Genomic DNA, 19,568 nt, shown 5'->3' with positions numbered 1-19,568 from the left:
TAAAGACGACTACAATTCTCCTGTTCAGAACAAAGTGTTGAATTAAACTTTGTTTTCTCTAAGCAGCCTACATAATGTACAGTTGAGGGAGAGAAAGAGCATGATCTTATTTATGAACATGAGATTATTTATTTTATTTAGTGACATCTCCAGAAAAGGGATTTTACATCTTCAAATCCCTATGTTGTTATATTTAATAAACACCATATCATTTCATTGGGCATCAGGAAATAAAGTTTTTTTAATCATTGTTTGCAGATAAGAAAAGAAACTGAAAAAACATTTGTACCAAAGGTAGTAATTTCGGCAGCTAAAGCCAAAGAACAAGAAACTAGAATTTCTGGAGAAATTACTACGAAACAAAAACAAGTAACTCAAGAAACAGTAAGTTCGATTTTCTAAATATTTTGTAGTTCGTTGACAATATCACATTACAGCCAGCTGCAGGTAGCTTATAACTGAAACCCACAAATGGAGAAGTCTTTTGTTGTATATTTTTTGTTATTGTTCCTCTATGTCTAGCATTGAAACTCAAGATGGAAATTATGTTCACATTGCACTATTTTCCACTCACTTGATCAGTTTTCAGGAGACTGTCTACAGAACAGTTTAGGGCACATCTATGAACTTTCTAGACCATATATGAATGGATGATAGATATCATGCCAATCCAGTTACCCACCGGGACAGTCGGTTTCTTTGTGCATAGCCTAAGCCCTCAGTCACTTAGATTGTAATGCACAAACTTTACATAGTTGTAAGACACATCATGTGTGTGCACATGCGCACACACACACACACACACATACATCAGCCATAAACACCCCAAATAAATAGCAAGGGAAAGTGAGGAAATGCCAGACATCGGCGAAAGCGAATACTTCCTCAAAAAAAAAAAAAAAAAAAAAAAACCTTCAAATCATGATTGATAAACAGTGACCTAGAAGCGTTTGCTGCTGTTGTGCCCTAGAGCTGTGTAAGGACAATCTCAGTATCATTAAAATCCACGTCTCTCCCGTATGTGAAATCAAGCCTTTAAGTGTCAGGAGAGAGGCATTTATCTGAATTCTTCCATGTTGAAGAGGGCACCTGTGCTCATCCTCCTTGAACTCAAGCTCTTTGCTGATCTTAGAGCTACTTTCTTCAAAGGTCCAGTTGAGAACCCTGTACACTTAAAAGGCTGACCAGAGGCTGCTGACTGAATTTTCCTCTCCTTACTGTGAGTGAGACACTTTGAATGTAGCAAGAACCCTACTTGGCATAATCAAAGGCATAGAAATCCCCATGGCCATTGCAATGCTGGTGACTGGCAAGTTCAGCTGGCCTATAGTTTTCCAGCCACTTGTCAGCAGCCAACCACCAGGATCGCTAACATGTCAACACGTCTTAAGATGAGATATTTTCAGTTCTAGAACAATTTGCTAAGGAGCATGTGGGCAGAAAAGAAGACCATACCTCAGGAAAGCAGTCTATGTCTGAAGCACAAGTGTAGGCCCCTAAAATGGAAATCTGACATTTTATCTTTCACCACTAAGCATTCTGTATTTTCCTGAATGTTTCAAGGATGTCGTGCCATTTCTTTTGTATCTTTTGAAACTCAAATCTTTATTTTACTCTAAAAATCAGATAAGACAGGAAACTGAGATAACTGCTGCATCCATGGTGGTAGTTGCCACTGCAAAGTCCACAAAACTAGAAACAGTCCTGGGAGCTCAAGAAGAAACTGCCACACAACAAGATCAAATGCACCTAAGTCATGAAAAGGTGATGACTTCCTGCCAATGTGAAAGTCACTCTTGCACCATTTCATTTGCAAATCACCTACATTTCCATCATGGATCTTAATCATCACTTCTTCACGTTCACCTCTTCTTATAATGCAAATAGAAAATTTCTTTCCCCACACAGCTACCTTTCACCGCCAATTCATTCCTAACTTTCAGACATTCTTTGGCTTGTTACTAATATAATATAATAATTCACTTTAATATCTTCCTATTGAAGCAGATGTCTGTAAATAAGTCAATTCATAATACAAAAAAATGTGCTATTTACAGTGCTATTGAAATGTCTTATAGATTATAATTTTTAAAATGTGAAAAATACAAAAGAGCACTCATTAGTCTTTTATTGTTAATCACATTTTTTTCTTTTAAACTGGACTTATTGTTTAGATATTTTTGCCAGTGAAACAGTATGGATGATCAAAGCAGCTCAAATGATATATTTTAGTGTAATTAAAATTTCCTTGAATAGGAAGAAATTTTGCCTCCTTTCTTTTTGACTTATGTTTCTTTTATTAAAGACTTATGGAATTAATGACTATTTTCTTACTTTTTGTGTGTGATCAGATAATGAAGGAAACTAGGAAAACAGTTGTACCTAAAGTCATAGTTGCCACACCCAAAGTCAAAGAACAAGATTTAGTATCAAGAAGTAGAGAAGGCATTGCTACCAAAAGAGAACAAGTTCAAATAACTCAGGAAAAGGTGAATGCAGATATTTGAGCTGTGAGAAGTTCATCTTTAAACTAATTTCTAGTAAACTATTAACTACAATGTAGTATGAATTATTAATCTGTATTTGCCTTTTAAAACCCCTAACTAAAAACAAAACGGTAAATATGCAACTGATTATCATTAATTTTATCTGCACATTTGATTTTCATCCTCGGTAACATTTATAATTCATTTTATTCACCATTATTCTTTGCATGAAGATTAGCATTTTTTAGCTTAATTTTTAAAAAGCGACATAGGGACTCATCTAGAGGTTTTTAAATAGCTAACATTTCTAAGTTTTGTGATTTGCAGTCAGTATATGTAGACATTGCCAGGTGAAAGTTAATTTCTCTTGTGTATTTAACCCTGAATAACCATCTTGCATCACCATGAGGAAGCGGGAAGGGTCATACTATGTGTGTTCGAAGCCCTGTTCAACTTAAATCTTGATTTTACTGTAATAATCAGATGAGAAAGGAAGCTGAGAAAACTGCCTTGTCTACAATAGCAGTTGCTACTGCTAAAGCCAAAGAACAAGAAACAATACTGAGAACTAGAGAAACTATGGCTACTAGACAAGAACAAACCCAAGTTACCCATGGAAAGGTGACTATTGTTGTTCCAAGTGTGAAATCCCCTATTATAATACATTAATACCACATATCATGTGAAATTCCTTATTATAATACATTAATATCAAATCTCTGAATTTCTTATGTATGAGTCACTATTAACCGAATTTATTTTTTAGACAATTAAATAATTGGAAACTAAAAAAGATTTATTGTTAATATTACTACACATCCCTTTCTCCACTTATCTCTTCGCCATTATTTTCAACATTTTATTAATATCTGGGAATCTTCCAGAAGTTGATTAAAATTGCATGCAGGCTAATTTTAAGAGGCCCATGAACATTTTTTAAAACACAAAGTTGTATAAGTAAATGATGACTCTTAATCACTGTCAAGAAGATATGTGTTTTGAGGGGTCATAAATTCAGTATATTATGTTATGGAGTATGGACTTATTTCAGTAAATTACCCATAATTTTCTTTGTATGAAACTTTATCTTTTTTCCCTCCTATAAATATCACAGGAGAAGATAAGCTGAAAAAATTATAATGCCTGCTGTAGCAGCTCCCACTAAAGCTAAACAAGATGCATATTAAAATCTAGAGAAGGAAGTATCCAAACAGAACAATTACACATAAGCCATGAAAAGATTACTGTATCTATTTGTAGCTATGAAATATCCATGAATTAAACTGTTTCCCATGACTATCATTTACTCCAAATGAGCCATTTACCTAATTGTATTCTTTATTGCTAATATACCACTTGAAAATTAGCAACTAAAGTTTCCCCATTTCATTAGCAGGATGGCCTGAATCCTATTTGTATTTCCCTCAATGTCATTTTCTAACTCTACATCTTTTTTTTTTTCTAAGACATGATATAAGATAAACTTTTTAAACCTTTACTCAAGTCTAACATTTAATGGCATATCAGCCTTACAGAAGTCTCATAAATCATAGAAATTCCACTATGCAACATACTTCATGAGTGATTAAGTTTTTATTTTTGTTTCCATTCAAATTTTGTCATGAATTCACTATCTTATTCTTGTTAAAAATAGCTAAGGATGGAAGCTGAGAAAATGTTTATACCTAAAGTAGTAGTTACCACTGCAAAATCTGCTGAATCAGCCGCACCGCCAACAACTAGAGAAGTATTTGCTGTTAAACAAGAAAAAATACATCTTTTCCAAGAAGAGATGAAAACTGATGCAATGGAGGTGACAAGTATTGTTTCATCCCATTTCATCATCAACTCCCATAACTTTTCATCCGTCATGAACTGTGCTTCCAGTGTTCCATCTAATTGCTTGACTGATCAATAAAACAGTAGAGATGGTTAGATTCAGTCCATCCTCCAGTTGAACAGTGAGCATTTCTAGTAGTGAAAAGTCAGACTATATAATACTCTTCTTTATGTCTCCTAAATTTATTCTCAGCATTTACCTGGTATGAACTGGTATATTCGAGTCCAAATTGTCTTCCTGCTTCTCTAGGTTACAAACATGAGAGATACCAAAGTCCACTAAGAAATAAAAGCAGTTACCAGCGTACTCATTTGTAGTCCACCAATAAGTGTGTGTATATAAATTTGATATACAATAATTCAAGGAAAAAACAGACAGATGTTTCCTCAATTTAAAATATTCTACCATGATTAAGATTTTTCCATATGTTTAAAATTAAGAACAAAATTTAAATATTTCAGTTGTGTGATATTTAGTCAAATGACAGTTTCTTTGACAGTTTCTTTTATCATTGTTAAAATAAAATTAAGACTTAACCTGACTACTTCATATCAGACTGGCTAAAAGTTTCAAATGAGATATGGTGGAAATGTGATCACTCTACAATCAAAATAATATATATTTATTTAGTGTTATCTGTCGAAGATGTTAACATTTTAAAACGTCTAGACAATTAAAGTCAGCTCATTGCCAATATAGTTTTTAAAAAAGAAACAAATAAATGGACAAACTTAACTCACCTAAGCCTCATGTATATTTTATGTTTTCTTCTGAGATGATGCAATCTAAAGTGAAGATGGTATTTGCAGTCCTTCGAGGCAGATGAAATTGTTTGTGTCTTCCTAAAAGGAAGCCCTGGATAAAGCCCATGATCACTAAAGACCCAATTCTATCTCAGAAAAATCTCATTTATATCGTAAATAGTTCAGAGAACAATTTTTAAAGATATACAGGTAGCATAGTTGAAGAATGTTTCCGATTCATTCTAGATTCTATTCACAGATATAGAAAACTGAACATTAATAAAATTTTCCAATCTTACTTTTAAAAAGCACTGGATGAACATGGCTACGTGATTTTTGTGGTGTGCTGTTTCCAAGTATCACATAGAATCATAATATCTAAGCCGCATCAGCTAGTTTGCCTTCTTTAGAAGAGAAACCACTCTGCAAATTTTATTTCCATTTATGTTCATCAGACTCAGAAACGAGAAAATAATATTTGTTTCATTCTTTGCTTTAACTCTCCATAATAATGAAAGTAAATTAAACACCAATGTGAAAGGTTGTTCTCTTGAATCCAAACATGATAACACTTTCATTTTAATCACAATATTTTCATTTGCACGGGGTTCTCTTTGTCATCTGTGTGTTTTGAGACAGGTATTTTCTAATAGATTAAACAAATCTTACCCTTAGGGAATCATAAGTAAATTCATATGCTCACTCTGTGTTTATGAGCTTTCATGTTATGTCCAATTTGCATGCAACCATGTAACTCTGTAGTTACTGATTTTTCTGGATGGGATGATGATGGTATTTGAGTGCACTTATATCACCACTGTCATTGCATTAACCTCAGACTAAATGGTCAACAAGATAATAAAAATAATCAGTGAGGAGAACCAGCTCCAAAATTCTGATTTTCCAATTGCTGATTGACTCTCTGCCTGGAAAAATTCTACAAAATGTCAAAATCTCCTTATGATTTTATGGTCATATTGTGATTGTCCTATGTTGTGTCTATGTGATTTAATGTCTAGTATAATTAAGCAGATGTACAGAGAGTGGATCTAAATCGATGTCTGTACAATATAATAATCAATGAAATAGTCCCTAAAAGTGTTTCTGAGATACATTTCTAGACACATTAACACTGCTGTATAACGTGGATGCCATCTACCTATCACGCCTTTAGCCATTTGCCTGTCCTGATGCCTAGGAGATGTTCCAGCCTCATCTTGATATTCCTGTGTATTAATTCTGGAACCCTTGTCTCTAGGTGGATGTTGGAAAAAAGGCTGAAGCTGTAGCAACAGTTGTTGCTGCAGTAGACCAAGCCCGAGTCAGAGAGCCCAGAGAGCCTGGGCGTCTTGAAGAATCCTATGCTCAGCAGACCACTTTGGAGTACGGATATAAGGAACGTATTTCCGCCGCAAAGGTAGCTGAGCCTCCCCAACGTCCAGCCTCAGAACCCCACGTTGTCCCTAAAGCAGTCAAGCCTGTAGTAATCCAGGCTCCTTCTGAGACTCATATCAAAACTACTGATCAAATGGGAATGCACATATCATCACAGGTGAGTCTATACCTGCTGATTTTTCACCTTGTTCATGGTAAAGCAAGCCTCACTGCTGTGGTCATTGGTGATCAATGGTATCACTGAGTTTCATTTCAATGCAGATCAAGAAAACTACAGATCTAACAACGGAAAGATTAGTCCATGTGGATAAACGCCCCCGCACAGCTAGCCCTCACTTTACTGTTTCAAAAATTTCTGTTCCTAAGACAGAACATGGATATGAGGTAAGAAGTTACAGAGCATGATACAGAAATGTTTAAAGGAAATAAGTATCTAACCTGTGAAATAGAGCATCTTTAGAGTAGGCCAATTGAGGCTTTTTTTGGTGATGTGTGTGTGTGTGTGTGCATTCACAGTGGGCCCAGATGCCCTAAATTTTTGATTTCTGAAACTTGCCCAGGAGAGTGAGCCTAGAGTCACAAGTGGTTATCTTATACCTCTGAGGAGACACAAATCCACACAGGCTTCTCTCTAGTTCACATTTCAGGGACAGCTCAAACTCAATTGTTTTACTGTTGTTCTGATGATTTTGTGAAAGTAGTATATTACACAGCATAGTTTTACTTATGCTGTGAGACATTTCAGAGTAACTTAACTGCGAATGTGTTTCAATAATAAAGACAGGCATTGAGAAATCATATATTTATATACTCAATATAGCAAGATGGAGAGGTGGTACTATATGGTGGTTGGGTTGGATTGTGGAATCAAATAGCTCTGGATTAGTGCCCTATCTTCCCCCTTATAACCTCTGTCATCAGGAGAAAGTAAATGTACATGTAAAATGCAAGTAAAAAGTATATAAAAACCTTAACAAGTTGTCAGCATGTAATAAATCCTTGATATTAATCACTATTGTTATCATACATATCCAAGAAATAGAACCCAAACCTTCTATGGTTTCAAAGAACTGTAAGTTACATATAATGCCTGTATTCAATTTAGTCCCAAATTACAAAACAAATAACCATAGACCGCAACAGAATAAAAGCAGTAAGGAAACCTTTAAAATATTTTGTCTGAATGTCTCCATGTTCACCTTTCACATAGATTTGTGGCTAAAACTCAAATGTACTATTGCAAAGTAGTTCTTAGGAATTTACCAACAATTTCAATAATTTCTTAATTTTGAATCTCCCACTGTGGCATATTCGAAAGTGGCATTCATCGGAATGGTCAAGTGAAAATTCATGACTAAGCTTTAGAAGACGCCGTCCTTTTATGATAAAAGCTGTAAAATAAGGAGTTCTGAATACAACTCTTTAAAAAAGATATTTAAAATTTGTTTTACAAACTAACAGGCATGACGAGGAGCTTTATAATTGGCTTATCTCTAACTGACTTTTCATTAACTGTGTGATAATGAATGATAACGAGAACATTAAAAAACGGACCTTATAGAAATAGGCTGAGACTCAGTCCCAGAGGGTTAGCCATCTGAGAATGGTTAAGTGACTTTATTTTCTGACTCTGTTTCCATGTAGGCATCAATAGCCGGTAGTGCTATTGCCACATTACAAAAAGAGTTGTCAGCCGCATCTTCTGCTCAGAAGATCACCAAATCGGTGAAGGCTCCTACTGTGAAGCCCAGTGAGACTAGAGTAAAGGCAGAGCCCACACCCTCGCCACAGTTCCCCTTCGCTGACACGCCAGATACTTACAAGAGTCAAGCTGGCGTTGAGGTGAAAAAGGAAGTAGGGGTGAGCATCACTGGCGCCACCGTCCGTGAAGAGCGCTTTGAAGTACTGCACGGGCGCGAAGCCAAGGTTGGTCACTGGTTACCCGCTGTTGCTTGGCCCATTCCCATTGAGCAGGGCCAGGTGGTTGGCTAGTTTGTACTGAAAAGTAGCCAGCGGAGTCTTGCCTTTCTCCTTTACCACGCTAAGACTTGATTTTTGTGGAGCACAGTATGGGTCAGAGATCATTTTCTCAAATTATTTTTATAATGTGGCATGAGCTAAGAGTTTATGAGATTTCCCTTAATTTCATGAGCATTTTGTAATATAATCTGTAAAAATCTAGGTAACAGAAACAGCAAGAGTACCAGCACCTGCTGAAATTCCTGTTACTCCACCAACTTTGGTCTCGGTGAGTAAAGAAGTTGATTATGTTGGACCCTATTCATATCTGCTCAAATCATTTTAATACATGTTTGAAAAGATCAGTTTCTCAAATTAATACAAAATGACGTTAGTGAGCGTACAGATGCTCATTTTAAGACCATATTTGACCATATTGGCAAGGAAGAGGGGAATTCTATGGGGTACATCATTCATGGATTCAAAAGATTTAATGCGCTTCTCATATGCAAAAGGCATTATTGCAGGAGCTGTGGAGACATAAAGACCAATCCATCCCTCCATCCCTCTTTGAAATATTTTCTTTGCCATCAGAGAAAATGTACATAAACGAGCATAATAAAATATATAAGGTGATAAGCACCACAACAGAGGGAGAATCCATGGGAGGGATAGATTCATTCCAGTGGGTGATACCATGGCAAAGCTTTGTTGAACAGGTAGCATTTGCTATTGAGCCTTACAGCTCTTTACTAATATATTAGTATATTACATAAATATTAGTCTCTCTACTACTATTTCTGGAGTCCTGATTAAAAGGCCATTTTGTGGCAGTTGAAATGTGTAAGTTCAAACTCCACATTTGTTACAAAACAGAAATGATTAATAAATATGCACACGTATCATTATTTATTTTTCTTCTCTCTTCAGGGCTTAAAAAATGTGACAGTCATAGAAGGTGAATCTGTCACCTTGGAGTGCCACATCTCTGGATACCCATCCCCGACAGTGACATGGTACAGGGAAGACTACCAAATCGAAAGTTCCATTGACTTCCAGATAACCTTCCAGAGTGGAATCGCTCGTCTTATGATTCGCGAAGCGTTTGCGGAAGACAGCGGGCGATTTACCTGCAGTGCTGTTAATGAGGCTGGAACCGTCAGCACATCCTGCTATCTGGCTGTGCAGGGTTAGTGGCCACTCCTCCCACAGTCCTAATGCACATGCCATCACTTTCATGTGACATTCTTTTCCATAATACGGTTTCTGCGCACCTTGAAATGATGTCCCTTTTTGGAACTGGGGGGTAGATTATATGGTCAATTTAACTGTCAGCGCTAAGCGGGGTCACTAAACATCTCATCTCAATGAGAAACTTTTGTCTTCTTTTAGTGTCAGAAGAATTTGAAAAGGAAACCACAGCCGTGACTGAGAAATTTACCACAGAAGAGAAACGGTAAAACATTTTGCTAATTAGTAGCTGTTCTAGTAGTTTTGACTTTCAGCCCCGTCAGTATTGGCAAATTGCAACTCAGAAACTAATATGAGGGGAATTCTCTTTCCAGCTTTGTTGAGTCAAGAGATGTGGTTATGACTGATACTAGCATCACAGAGGAACAAGCAGGGCCTGGAGAACCTGCTGCGCCTTACTTTATTACAAAACCAGTGGTCCAGAAACTGGTGGAAGGTGGGAGCGTGGTGTTTGGATGCCAAGTTGGTGGCAACCCAAAGCCCCATGTGTACTGGAAAAAATCTGGTGTTCCTCTGACCACTGGATACAGGTATTTTGATGGCTGAATATAGAGTTCTCTGTGACTTGTATAATATTTGCATGAAGCCTAGAGTAGAATTTACTTACCCCACCGACCCTGAGCGTAGGCTCTTTCATTGTGGAGCCATCTTTGTTTTGAGGTATTTTTACATTTTTTGTGCAAAGTCTTCCTAAGAAATAAAGCTATGTGACAAAAGTGGATGGAAGATATATTTATTTACATTATAGTTTAATTCATTGAGGTTGTGAAAGTAGAGAAAATATGAATTTTCACACATACACACTTCCAGAAAAGATTTGAGACAACTTTCAATAAAAACATGTAATAACTAAGTAACTAAAAGATAGAAGAATAGGGGCCATGTAATGAAGAAGAAAGCTAGTTATGCACAAAAATCTATGCTACTAATTTTTCTTCAATTCAATACAAAATTTAGCTCTGAATATTTTGCAACTTAAGATAAAAAGAGCAACCTGGTAATCTAAAAATGTAGGTGCCATACCTTAATAATAATAAATATAATGTACCAGAGAGTTAATACTGAAATATTTAAAGGAATTTATTGTTTTAATTATTCATTTGATCTCTGAATGAAATAATGAACAAAATAACAAACGAAGAGAAAATACCTGTTGTTTAAGTGACCTGATCATTTGCTAATGTAAACACCAAAAACCACTTAATTTCATGACTGATTCTAGCAATAAATATTCTTTAAAATGAATATTTTAACTTATTGGGCCCTAATTACTCATGTTCTTGCATTTTTCTCAATTTTCAGCAATCTTATAATCTATTGTGGAGCTTAGTCGTATGTTTAGGGTCATTGAATTTTATACCACAGATCCACTCACAGATAAGTCCAATTATTTTACCCACAGAAGGGTTGTTTATAACTGATTTTTCAATTTTGTACATTTATCTAAAGATACAAAGTGAGTTACAACAAACAAACCGGTGAATGCAAGCTAGTAATTTCTATGACTTTTGCTGATGATGCTGGAGAATACACTATTGTTGTTCGTAATAAGCATGGAGAAATTTCTGCATCTGCTTCCTTGCTTGAAGAAGGTAAGTGCAACTGTAGTTTCTACGTGCATGATAAGATCTGAAATACAAGGAGATAGCAGTGCTGTCCGTTTGCTGAAAAACCTGTTGCCATTTACTGGTTCTGATACTTTGCCCCAGTGTCTTTGCCTCAGTTGTATGGAAAATACTTTAGACCACATGGCCTCAAAAACTATACTGGCATTAAACTTCTGAGGTTCTAGCAATAGTTTCTGTTTGGTATGTTTGTTTCTAGGCATATCATGCCTCCGAAAATGCACAGATTCTAAATCCAGTTGCCTTCCAGGCCCAGGCAGGTAACAGTGAGCGCAATGAAAACAGTGGCAAACTGGAGAGTAGGTGCCCTGCCTCAAAGAGACAGTAGCTGTGTTGTTGCCCGGCATGCACCAGGCTGTTACCAGGCATGCACCAGATTGTTACCAGACTCAGTGTTGCTCCTGATACTTTAAAGAAAACCTGGAAGTCAGGATTTTCAATGTTTATAACTTGAAAACAAATGCAATAGCTTTCATGCTAGACTGTTCACATTTACAGTGAACTGGTTCGCACTCTGTTTCATTTGATCTACACAGTATCCCTTAGAGGAAATTACAATATTATCTTCATTTAGCCAAAAAAGCACTCAAGATTCAGGAAGGTAAATGAATTGTTAAAAGCCACACAGCAGATTAGGAAGACCTCCATGGTAGATCCCCCCAAAACTGACTGCTAATACAAAATTCTTTCTACAATTGTAGTGGCTGATTTGATTTGTTAGTGTAAGTTTGGTTTCCAAATTCCATCTAGAAAATATTGAGCACGTCAATAGTAGATATTTGGAAAATTTGGCTTTTGGTTATCAACTTTCCCCAATGTAGAGTTTACCTGAATGCATAGTGGCATGAATGTTTTTTAGTAAGAATATTAAAAATTAACTTACGTTCTTAACTCTTAGCTGATTATGAGTCACTGATGAAGTCCCAGCAAGAAATGCTTTACCAGACACAAGTGACTGCATTTGTTCAAGAACCCAAAGTTGGAGAAACAGCCCCTGGATTTGTATACTCTGAGTATGAAAAAGAGTATGAAAAAGAACAAGCCTTAATTAGGAAGAAAATGGCCAAAGATACTGTAATGGTCAGAACATATGTAGAAGATCAGGTGAGTATAAAAATAATGACCAACCAACCAATTTCATAAATTATACTTTCCTTTTTTTGTTTGATATTTTCATTTTCAAGTGATGAGCTCAGGGTTAGACAATTATTAGTAGGTCAAAGTTCACTGCTGCTAAGTTGCCTTAATCTTCATGGTATGTTGCACCTGTGAGTTTAGAAATAGAGATTACATATATGCCATAAATGTGGCTTTAGAAACAGGGTTTATAATATATTAAGGAAAAGACCAATATTAGTAGAGCTAAGTTCATCAATGCCAAGATCTCTTCATCTGTATGATAAGCTAATGTAACCTCTAACCCAACTCTAACTCCTGCTTTTTTGGAAAAACCTTTCTACCCAAGATGCCACAGCATTCAGTGGGAAAGGTGACCATAATGCAGATTAAAACAAACAAACCAAAGTCTTCTAGATTCTTCTCCCAGCTAAAAACTTCAACAATCTAGCTCAGATACATATCCTTAAATAATTTCCATCAGTAAGGATAAGTATTTTTAACAGACCATAATCTTCTTTGCATAGGAATTCCATATTTCTTCCTTTGAAGAGAGACTTATTAAAGAAATTGAATATAGAATAATAAAGACTACATTAGAAGAACTTCTTGAAGAAGATGGAGAAGAAAAGATGGCAGTTGACATTTCTGAATCTGAAGCTGTTGAATCAGGATTTGAGTTAAGAATCAAGAATTATAGAATTCTTGAGGGGATGGGTGTCACTTTTCATTGCAAGATGTCTGGATATCCATTACCAAAGGTAAAATATAAACATTTATAATACCTCCTTGCCACAGTAAAGATACAAGTTGGTTACAGTATAACTATTTGATGTAAATTTTACTCATACATGCATGGTATTCTTTGCAGATTGCTTGGTACAAAGATGGCAAGCGCATCAAACATGGAGAAAGATATCAAATGGACTTTCTACAAGATGGCAGAGCTAGTCTGCGTATACCTGTTGTTCTTCCAGAAGATGAAGGAATCTACACTGCATTTGCCAGCAATATTAAAGGAAATGCAATTTGCTCAGGGAAATTGTATGTGGAGCCTGCTGCACCACTTGGAGCTCCAACTTACATCCCCACACCAGAGCCAGTGAGCAGAATCAGGTAAGACTTATAATAATTTGGGTTACTTAGTATGTAAATTGTTTTCAAAACATCAAATATCTTAGTAGCAAATCGCTATTGTGTAAGAAAAAAATTGAGGGCTAAGATGGCACAGAAACTTACCAGTGGCAACACCAACAATTGCCAAGAGTTTTTATTTCTTGCCCCTATGTAAGATGAACAAAGAATTTTCATCAGTGTATCATACTATTTATTTTCCTAGTGCTACAGATAATATCACAATAGCTCTTATTTGACACCTGATTTTTACAAATGTAAATTTATACAACAGCCCTGCAATAAAAAGATGACTATTATTGGTTTGGAAATAGGAACACTGAGGCCCTGGGAATCTATGAAAATTGCCTTAATTCATCCAGCCTGTAAGTGGTGGTGCCAGCATTCAAACTCCAAGTCAGTCTGGCTGCAATGTGTAGATAGAGTCTTGTTTTGCTTTGTTTTGTTTCCAAATTGATTTCTATGTTTTCCTCCTCTGAGATAAAAAATATATATTTTTTTATTTTTCCATAAATGTATTCATTTGGTTTACTTATCCAACCAACATTTATTAGGATGTTTTGGTAGTTAAATCAAAAAAGTCTAGTGACTGATTAAATCCAAGTGGTAAGGAAAAGACAGTATTGAGAATTATTCCAAGATTTTTGAACCTGGGTACCTGGATGTACTGAATGACTACCAGCCAAAATTGAGAATATAGGAAAAACATAGCTGTGGGGGTAACAATAATATATTCTATTTTAGATCTGAATGAGTTGGAGGTGCCTTCTAATACATGCAAGAAGTAAATTCTAAAATAACGTGAATAATGAATAATGAATAAGACAAAATGAAGTTTGTTTTGCTGAGTTTTCTTTAGGCCTCATGAAAGTATTGTTTGTCTTTGTTTTACAGATCTCTCTCTCCACGTTCAGTGAGCAGGTCTCCTATACGCATGTCTCCTGCACGGATGTCACCTGCAAGGATGTCTCCTGCACGGATGTCCCCTGCAAGAATGTCCCCTGGACGTAGGCTGGAGGAGACAGATGAGTCACAACTTGAGAGACTGTATAAACCAGTCTTTGTGTTAAAACCTGCTTCTTTCAAATGTTTAGAAGGGCAAACTGCCAGATTTGACTTAAAGGTTGTTGGTAGACCTATGCCAGAGACGTTCTGGTTTCATGATGGTAAGTATGACAGGTTTTTGCTCATGAATAATAAAAACACAAAAACAAGCTTATATATCTGTCTAACAATTTTTAAAAACTATTTTAAAATCTACTTTCTTTTGAACATATTTTCACAGGCCAGCAAATTGTCAATGACTATACCCATAAAGTGGTCATTAAAGAAGATGGTACTCAATCACTAATTATTGTCCCTGCCACACCCAGTGATTCTGGGGAATGGACTGTGGTTGCCCAAAACAGGGCAGGCAGATCTTCAATTTCAGTGATTTTAACTGTGGAAGGTAAAATGAGATAAAATAAAAATAAATGAATTTTCTTATCACTTGGATTATAAACAGGTATTTCAGCCTTACTCCCTCTAAATCACGACCTTTCTCTTTCAGCTGTGGAACATCAGGTAAAACCAATGTTTGTAGAAAAACTGAAAAATCTCAATGTAAAGGAAGGTTCCCGACTTGAAATGAAAGTCAGAGCTACGGGTAACCCCAACCCTGACATTGTATGGTTGAAAAACAGTGACATCATTGTGCCTCATAAATATCCCAAAATCAGGTAAGTTTGGAAATAATAAAGCTAAGCTCATTATACAAATCCAATAACCAGGGAAGCTATCCTGCCATATTGATGATTCCCTCCCCAACTTTTTATAGAATTGAAGGAACCAAGGGAGAAGCTGCCCTTAAAATCGATTCCACTGTCAGCCAAGATTCTGCCTGGTATACCGCGACTGCTATTAATAAAGCTGGCAGAGACACTACAAGATGCAAAGTAAATGTTGAAGTTGAGTTTGCAGAGCCTGAACCAGAGAGAAAATTAATCATCCCAAGGGGGACATATAGAGCAAAGGAGATTGCAGCCCCAGAACTGGAGCCCCTCCATTTGCGATATGGTCAAGAGCAATGGGAAGAAGGTGATCTCTATGACAAAGAGAAACAACAGAAACCATTCTTCAAGAAAAAACTCACCTCCTTAAGACTTAAGCGCTTTGGACCTGCCCACTTTGAATGCAGGCTAACACCCATTGGTGACCCAACGATGGTGGTGGAGTGGCTCCATGATGGAAAGCCACTTGAGGCAGCCAACAGGCTCCGTATGATCAATGAATTTGGGTACTGCAGCCTTGATTATGGTGTTGCATATTCTAGAGACAGTGGTATCATTACTTGCAGAGCCACTAACAAATACGGAACAGATCATACATCTGCTACCCTTATTGTTAAAGATGAGAAAAGTCTTGTGGAAGAATCCCAGTTGCCTGAGGGGAGGAAAGGCTTACAGAGAATTGAAGAATTAGAGAGAATGGCTCATGAAGGTGCACTTACAGGTGTAACAACAGATCAGAAAGAAAAGCAAAAGCCAGACATTGTCTTGTTCCCAGAGCCAGTTAGAGTACTTGAAGGGGAGACTGCAAGGTTCCGCTGCAGGGTAACAGGCTACCCTCAGCCCAAAGTCAACTGGTACCTCAATGGACAGCTCATTCGCAAAAGCAAAAGGTTCAGAGTTCGCTATGATGGTATCCATTACCTGGACATCGTGGACTGCAAATCATATGACACAGGTGAAGTGAAGGTCACCGCAGAAAATCCTGAAGGTGTGATAGAGCATAAAGTGAAGCTTGAGATTCAACAGAGGGAAGATTTTAGGTCTGTTCTTAGGAGAGCTCCTGAACCAAGGCCCGAGTTTCACGTACACGAACCAGGAAAGCTTCAGTTTGAAGTACAAAAAGTGGATAGACCTGTTGACACCACTGAAACCAAAGAAGTTGTGAAGTTGAAAAGGGCTGAAAGAATTACCCATGAAAAAGTGCCCGAAGAGTCGGAAGAGCTGCGCAGTAAATTCAAGCGCAGAACAGAAGAGGGCTATTATGAAGCCATTACCGCTGTGGAGCTCAAGTCTCGAAAGAAAGATGAATCCTATGAGGAACTCCTCAGGAAGACAAAAGATGAACTTCTCCACTGGACCAAAGAGTTAACTGAAGAGGAAAAGAAAGCTCTTGCCGAAGAAGGCAAAATCACGATTCCAACTTTTAAACCTGATAAGATTGAACTAAGTCCTAGTATGGAGGCTCCAAAAATCTTCGAAAGAATCCAAAGCCAAACAGTGGGCCAAGGATCTGATGCACACTTCCGGGTCAGAGTCGTGGGGAAACCAGACCCTGAATGTGAATGGTACAAAAATGGTGTCAAAATTGAACGGTCTGACCGGATCTACTGGTACTGGCCCGAAGACAATGTTTGTGAATTGGTCATAAGAGATGTGACTGCTGAGGACTCTGCCAGCATCATGGTAAAAGCCATCAACATAGCTGGAGAAACCTCCAGTCACGCATTCTTACTTGTCCAAGGTAATTTGCATGTCTTTCCTTTGATGGACCTGTCTTTGTATTCAAGAATATCCATGAGTGCGTTTACTTTTATTTTCTTTCCCCATTCCTCAGGTTGCGAATTTAATTTAATATAATGTGCTCTCCCCTTTTCCCCCCACCTTTTTCTTGTAGCCAAGCAATTGATCACTTTCACACAGGAATTACAAGATGTTGTTGCTAAGGAAAAAGATACTATGGCAACCTTTGAATGTGAAACTTCAGAACCATTTGTCAAAGTGAAATGGTATAAAGATGGTATGGAGGTTCATGAGGGAGATAAATACAGGATGCACTCTGACAGAAAGGTTCACTTCCTCTCCATACTGACCATTGATATGTCTGATGCTGAAGATTACAGCTGTGTACTTGTGGAAGATGAAAATATCAAAACAACTGCTAAACTTATTGTTGAAGGTATTCAACAACAAAGGATTTCATTGTTTACCTAAGCTCTAAGGTCACCCTTAGCATGTGGTCAAATTAGCTATGCAATTTTTCTTTCATAAAACAATTATTTGGAAATTGGCTATAAGTTTCATAGCCAGAATCATAAATTTATGTTCCTAATTAAGAATGTTAATAATTTGACCATTTGGATTTTTTTAAGTAGTATTATCTTGATTTTTAGCTTTTAAGATTTTTATTAAAACATAATTCTTTACTTTCAAAAATATTTAAAAATTAAAATAAAATAACTGCTTCTCATTGAAAATTTATCTCTCAGCCCATTAGCAGGTAGATATTAAGAATATTCCTGATAGTATGGGGGAGATAAGAGATATACAAGACATTGTCTCTATCCTAAGTCTAGATGCATACCTCTCCAAAAAAAATGATTTCTTTTTCTGTTATACACTTCAGGTGCAGTTGTTGAGTTTGTGAAGGAACTTGAGGACATAGAAGTTCCAGAATCATATTCAGGAGAATTAGAGTGTATTGTATCCCCAGAAAATATAGAAGGAAAATGGTATCATAACAATGTGGAGCTTAAATCCAATGGCAAATACACAATTACATCTCGTCGTGGACGTCAGAACCTCACAGTCAAGGACGTAACCAAGGAGGACCAGGGAGAATACAGCTTTGTCATTGACGGAAAAAAGACAACCTGTAAACTAAAGATGAAACGTAAGTCTTCCCATTCCTGTCAGCCTGCAGTGAGCATCATTATGGTTTATTGATAAAAAATGATCATAACATTCTTTTTCTCCCCATATTTCACAGCCCGCCCCATTGCTATCCTACAAGGACTTAGTGACCAAAAAGTCTGTGAGGGTGACATTGTTCAGCTTGAAGTTAAAGTCTCCTTGGAAAGTGTGGAAGGTGTCTGGATGAAAGACGGCCAAGAAGTGCAGCCCAGTGACAGGGTTCACATTGTGATAGACAAACAATCTCATATGCTGCTCATTGAAGACATGACTAAGGAAGATGCTGGAAATTACTCTTTCACCATTCCAGCCCTTGGCCTCTCCACCAGTGGGCGTGTCTCTGTCTATAGTGAGTCCTACTTATACAATTTTATGTTTACACTATCAAGCAACATAAAGAACTTCAAGGAGCAGACAATTTCAACAAAATTCATTCATCTTGTGTGTGTATGATTTTGCAGGTGTGGACGTGATAACACCTCTAAAAGATGTTAATGTGATTGAAGGCACAAAGGCTGTGCTTGAATGTAAGGTCTCAGTCCCTGATGTGACTTCTGTTAAGTGGTACTTAAATGATGAACAAATCAAGCCTGATGACCGTGTGCATGCCATTGTAAAAGGTACTAAACAGCGGCTAGTCATTAACCGAACTCACGCTTCAGACGAAGGACCCTACAAGCTGATAGTTGGCAGAGTTGAAACCAACTGTAATCTCTCTGTAGAAAGTAAGGATTATTCTACTTATCTACTAATTACTTTAAGCATTCTACTTTCTCAGTGTAGTAATAACCAAGAGATTATTTTATTTTTTCCCCAGAAATTAAAATTATCAGAGGTCTTCGTGACCTTACCTGTACAGAAACTCAAAATGTGGTGTTTGAGGTTGAGCTGTCCCACTCTGGAATTGATGTCTTGTGGAATTTTAAGGACAAGGAAATCAAACCCAGTTCTAAATATAAAATCGAAGCACACGGAAAAATATATAAACTGACAGTTCTAAATATGATGAAAGATGATGAAGGAAAATATACATTTTATGCGGGAGAAAATATGACATCTGGAAAACTTACTGTGGCAGGTTGGTATATTTATTAACCTAAATTCTTATGAGGAGCGATTGTTATTTTAAGAATTTGTTATTCATTTCCCCTAAAACTCCTTTCAGTTTCCCACTTCCATGCCTCTGCTTATGCTGTTCCCAAAGCCAATAGTACTTGCAACACCATTCCCACCAGCCTAAATTACAAATGTTCTTCTAGGCCTACCTCAAACATCACCTTCTCCATTAAACCTTCCTTAATCTCCCCATTTATATATGATCTCTTCCTCCTCCAACC

The 19,568-nt window shown here is 36.9% G+C and overlaps 1 protein-coding gene across 1 annotated transcript in view; it reads left to right on the top strand.

Moving 5' to 3' along the window:
* LOC105534666 (titin-like) overlaps positions 1–19,568 on the top strand; it is a gene marked incomplete at its 3' end in the record, with an annotated part of 43,050 nt that overhangs the window by 14,861 nt on the left and 8,621 nt on the right. The window contains exons 10-33 of the mRNA XM_011973442.1: positions 259–384; positions 1,627–1,764; positions 2,352–2,489; positions 2,970–3,107; positions 6,328–6,621; positions 6,726–6,848; positions 8,109–8,390; positions 8,647–8,712; positions 9,354–9,612; positions 9,816–9,879; positions 9,989–10,204; positions 11,124–11,266; positions 12,198–12,403; positions 12,943–13,176; positions 13,287–13,531; positions 14,444–14,715; positions 14,835–14,999; positions 15,102–15,270; positions 15,369–17,062; positions 17,216–17,497; positions 17,945–18,211; positions 18,308–18,580; positions 18,693–18,956; positions 19,049–19,309. Of these exons, the coding sequence (XP_011828832.1) occupies positions 259–384; positions 1,627–1,764; positions 2,352–2,489; positions 2,970–3,107; positions 6,328–6,621; positions 6,726–6,848; positions 8,109–8,390; positions 8,647–8,712; positions 9,354–9,612; positions 9,816–9,879; positions 9,989–10,204; positions 11,124–11,266; positions 12,198–12,403; positions 12,943–13,176; positions 13,287–13,531; positions 14,444–14,715; positions 14,835–14,999; positions 15,102–15,270; positions 15,369–17,062; positions 17,216–17,497; positions 17,945–18,211; positions 18,308–18,580; positions 18,693–18,956; positions 19,049–19,309 (6,319 nt within the window). The remainder of the gene's footprint in view (positions 1–258; positions 385–1,626; positions 1,765–2,351; positions 2,490–2,969; positions 3,108–6,327; positions 6,622–6,725; positions 6,849–8,108; positions 8,391–8,646; positions 8,713–9,353; positions 9,613–9,815; positions 9,880–9,988; positions 10,205–11,123; positions 11,267–12,197; positions 12,404–12,942; positions 13,177–13,286; positions 13,532–14,443; positions 14,716–14,834; positions 15,000–15,101; positions 15,271–15,368; positions 17,063–17,215; positions 17,498–17,944; positions 18,212–18,307; positions 18,581–18,692; positions 18,957–19,048; positions 19,310–19,568) is intronic.

The sequence above is a fragment of the Mandrillus leucophaeus genome, unplaced genomic scaffold, assembly GCF_000951045.1.
Source record: "Mandrillus leucophaeus isolate KB7577 unplaced genomic scaffold, Mleu.le_1.0 Scaffold1377, whole genome shotgun sequence".
In the NCBI taxonomy this organism is placed as follows: domain Eukaryota; kingdom Metazoa; phylum Chordata; class Mammalia; order Primates; family Cercopithecidae; genus Mandrillus; species Mandrillus leucophaeus.
The sequence above is the reverse complement of the archived record's forward strand: the minus strand, read 5'-3'. Positions and strand labels throughout refer to the sequence as shown.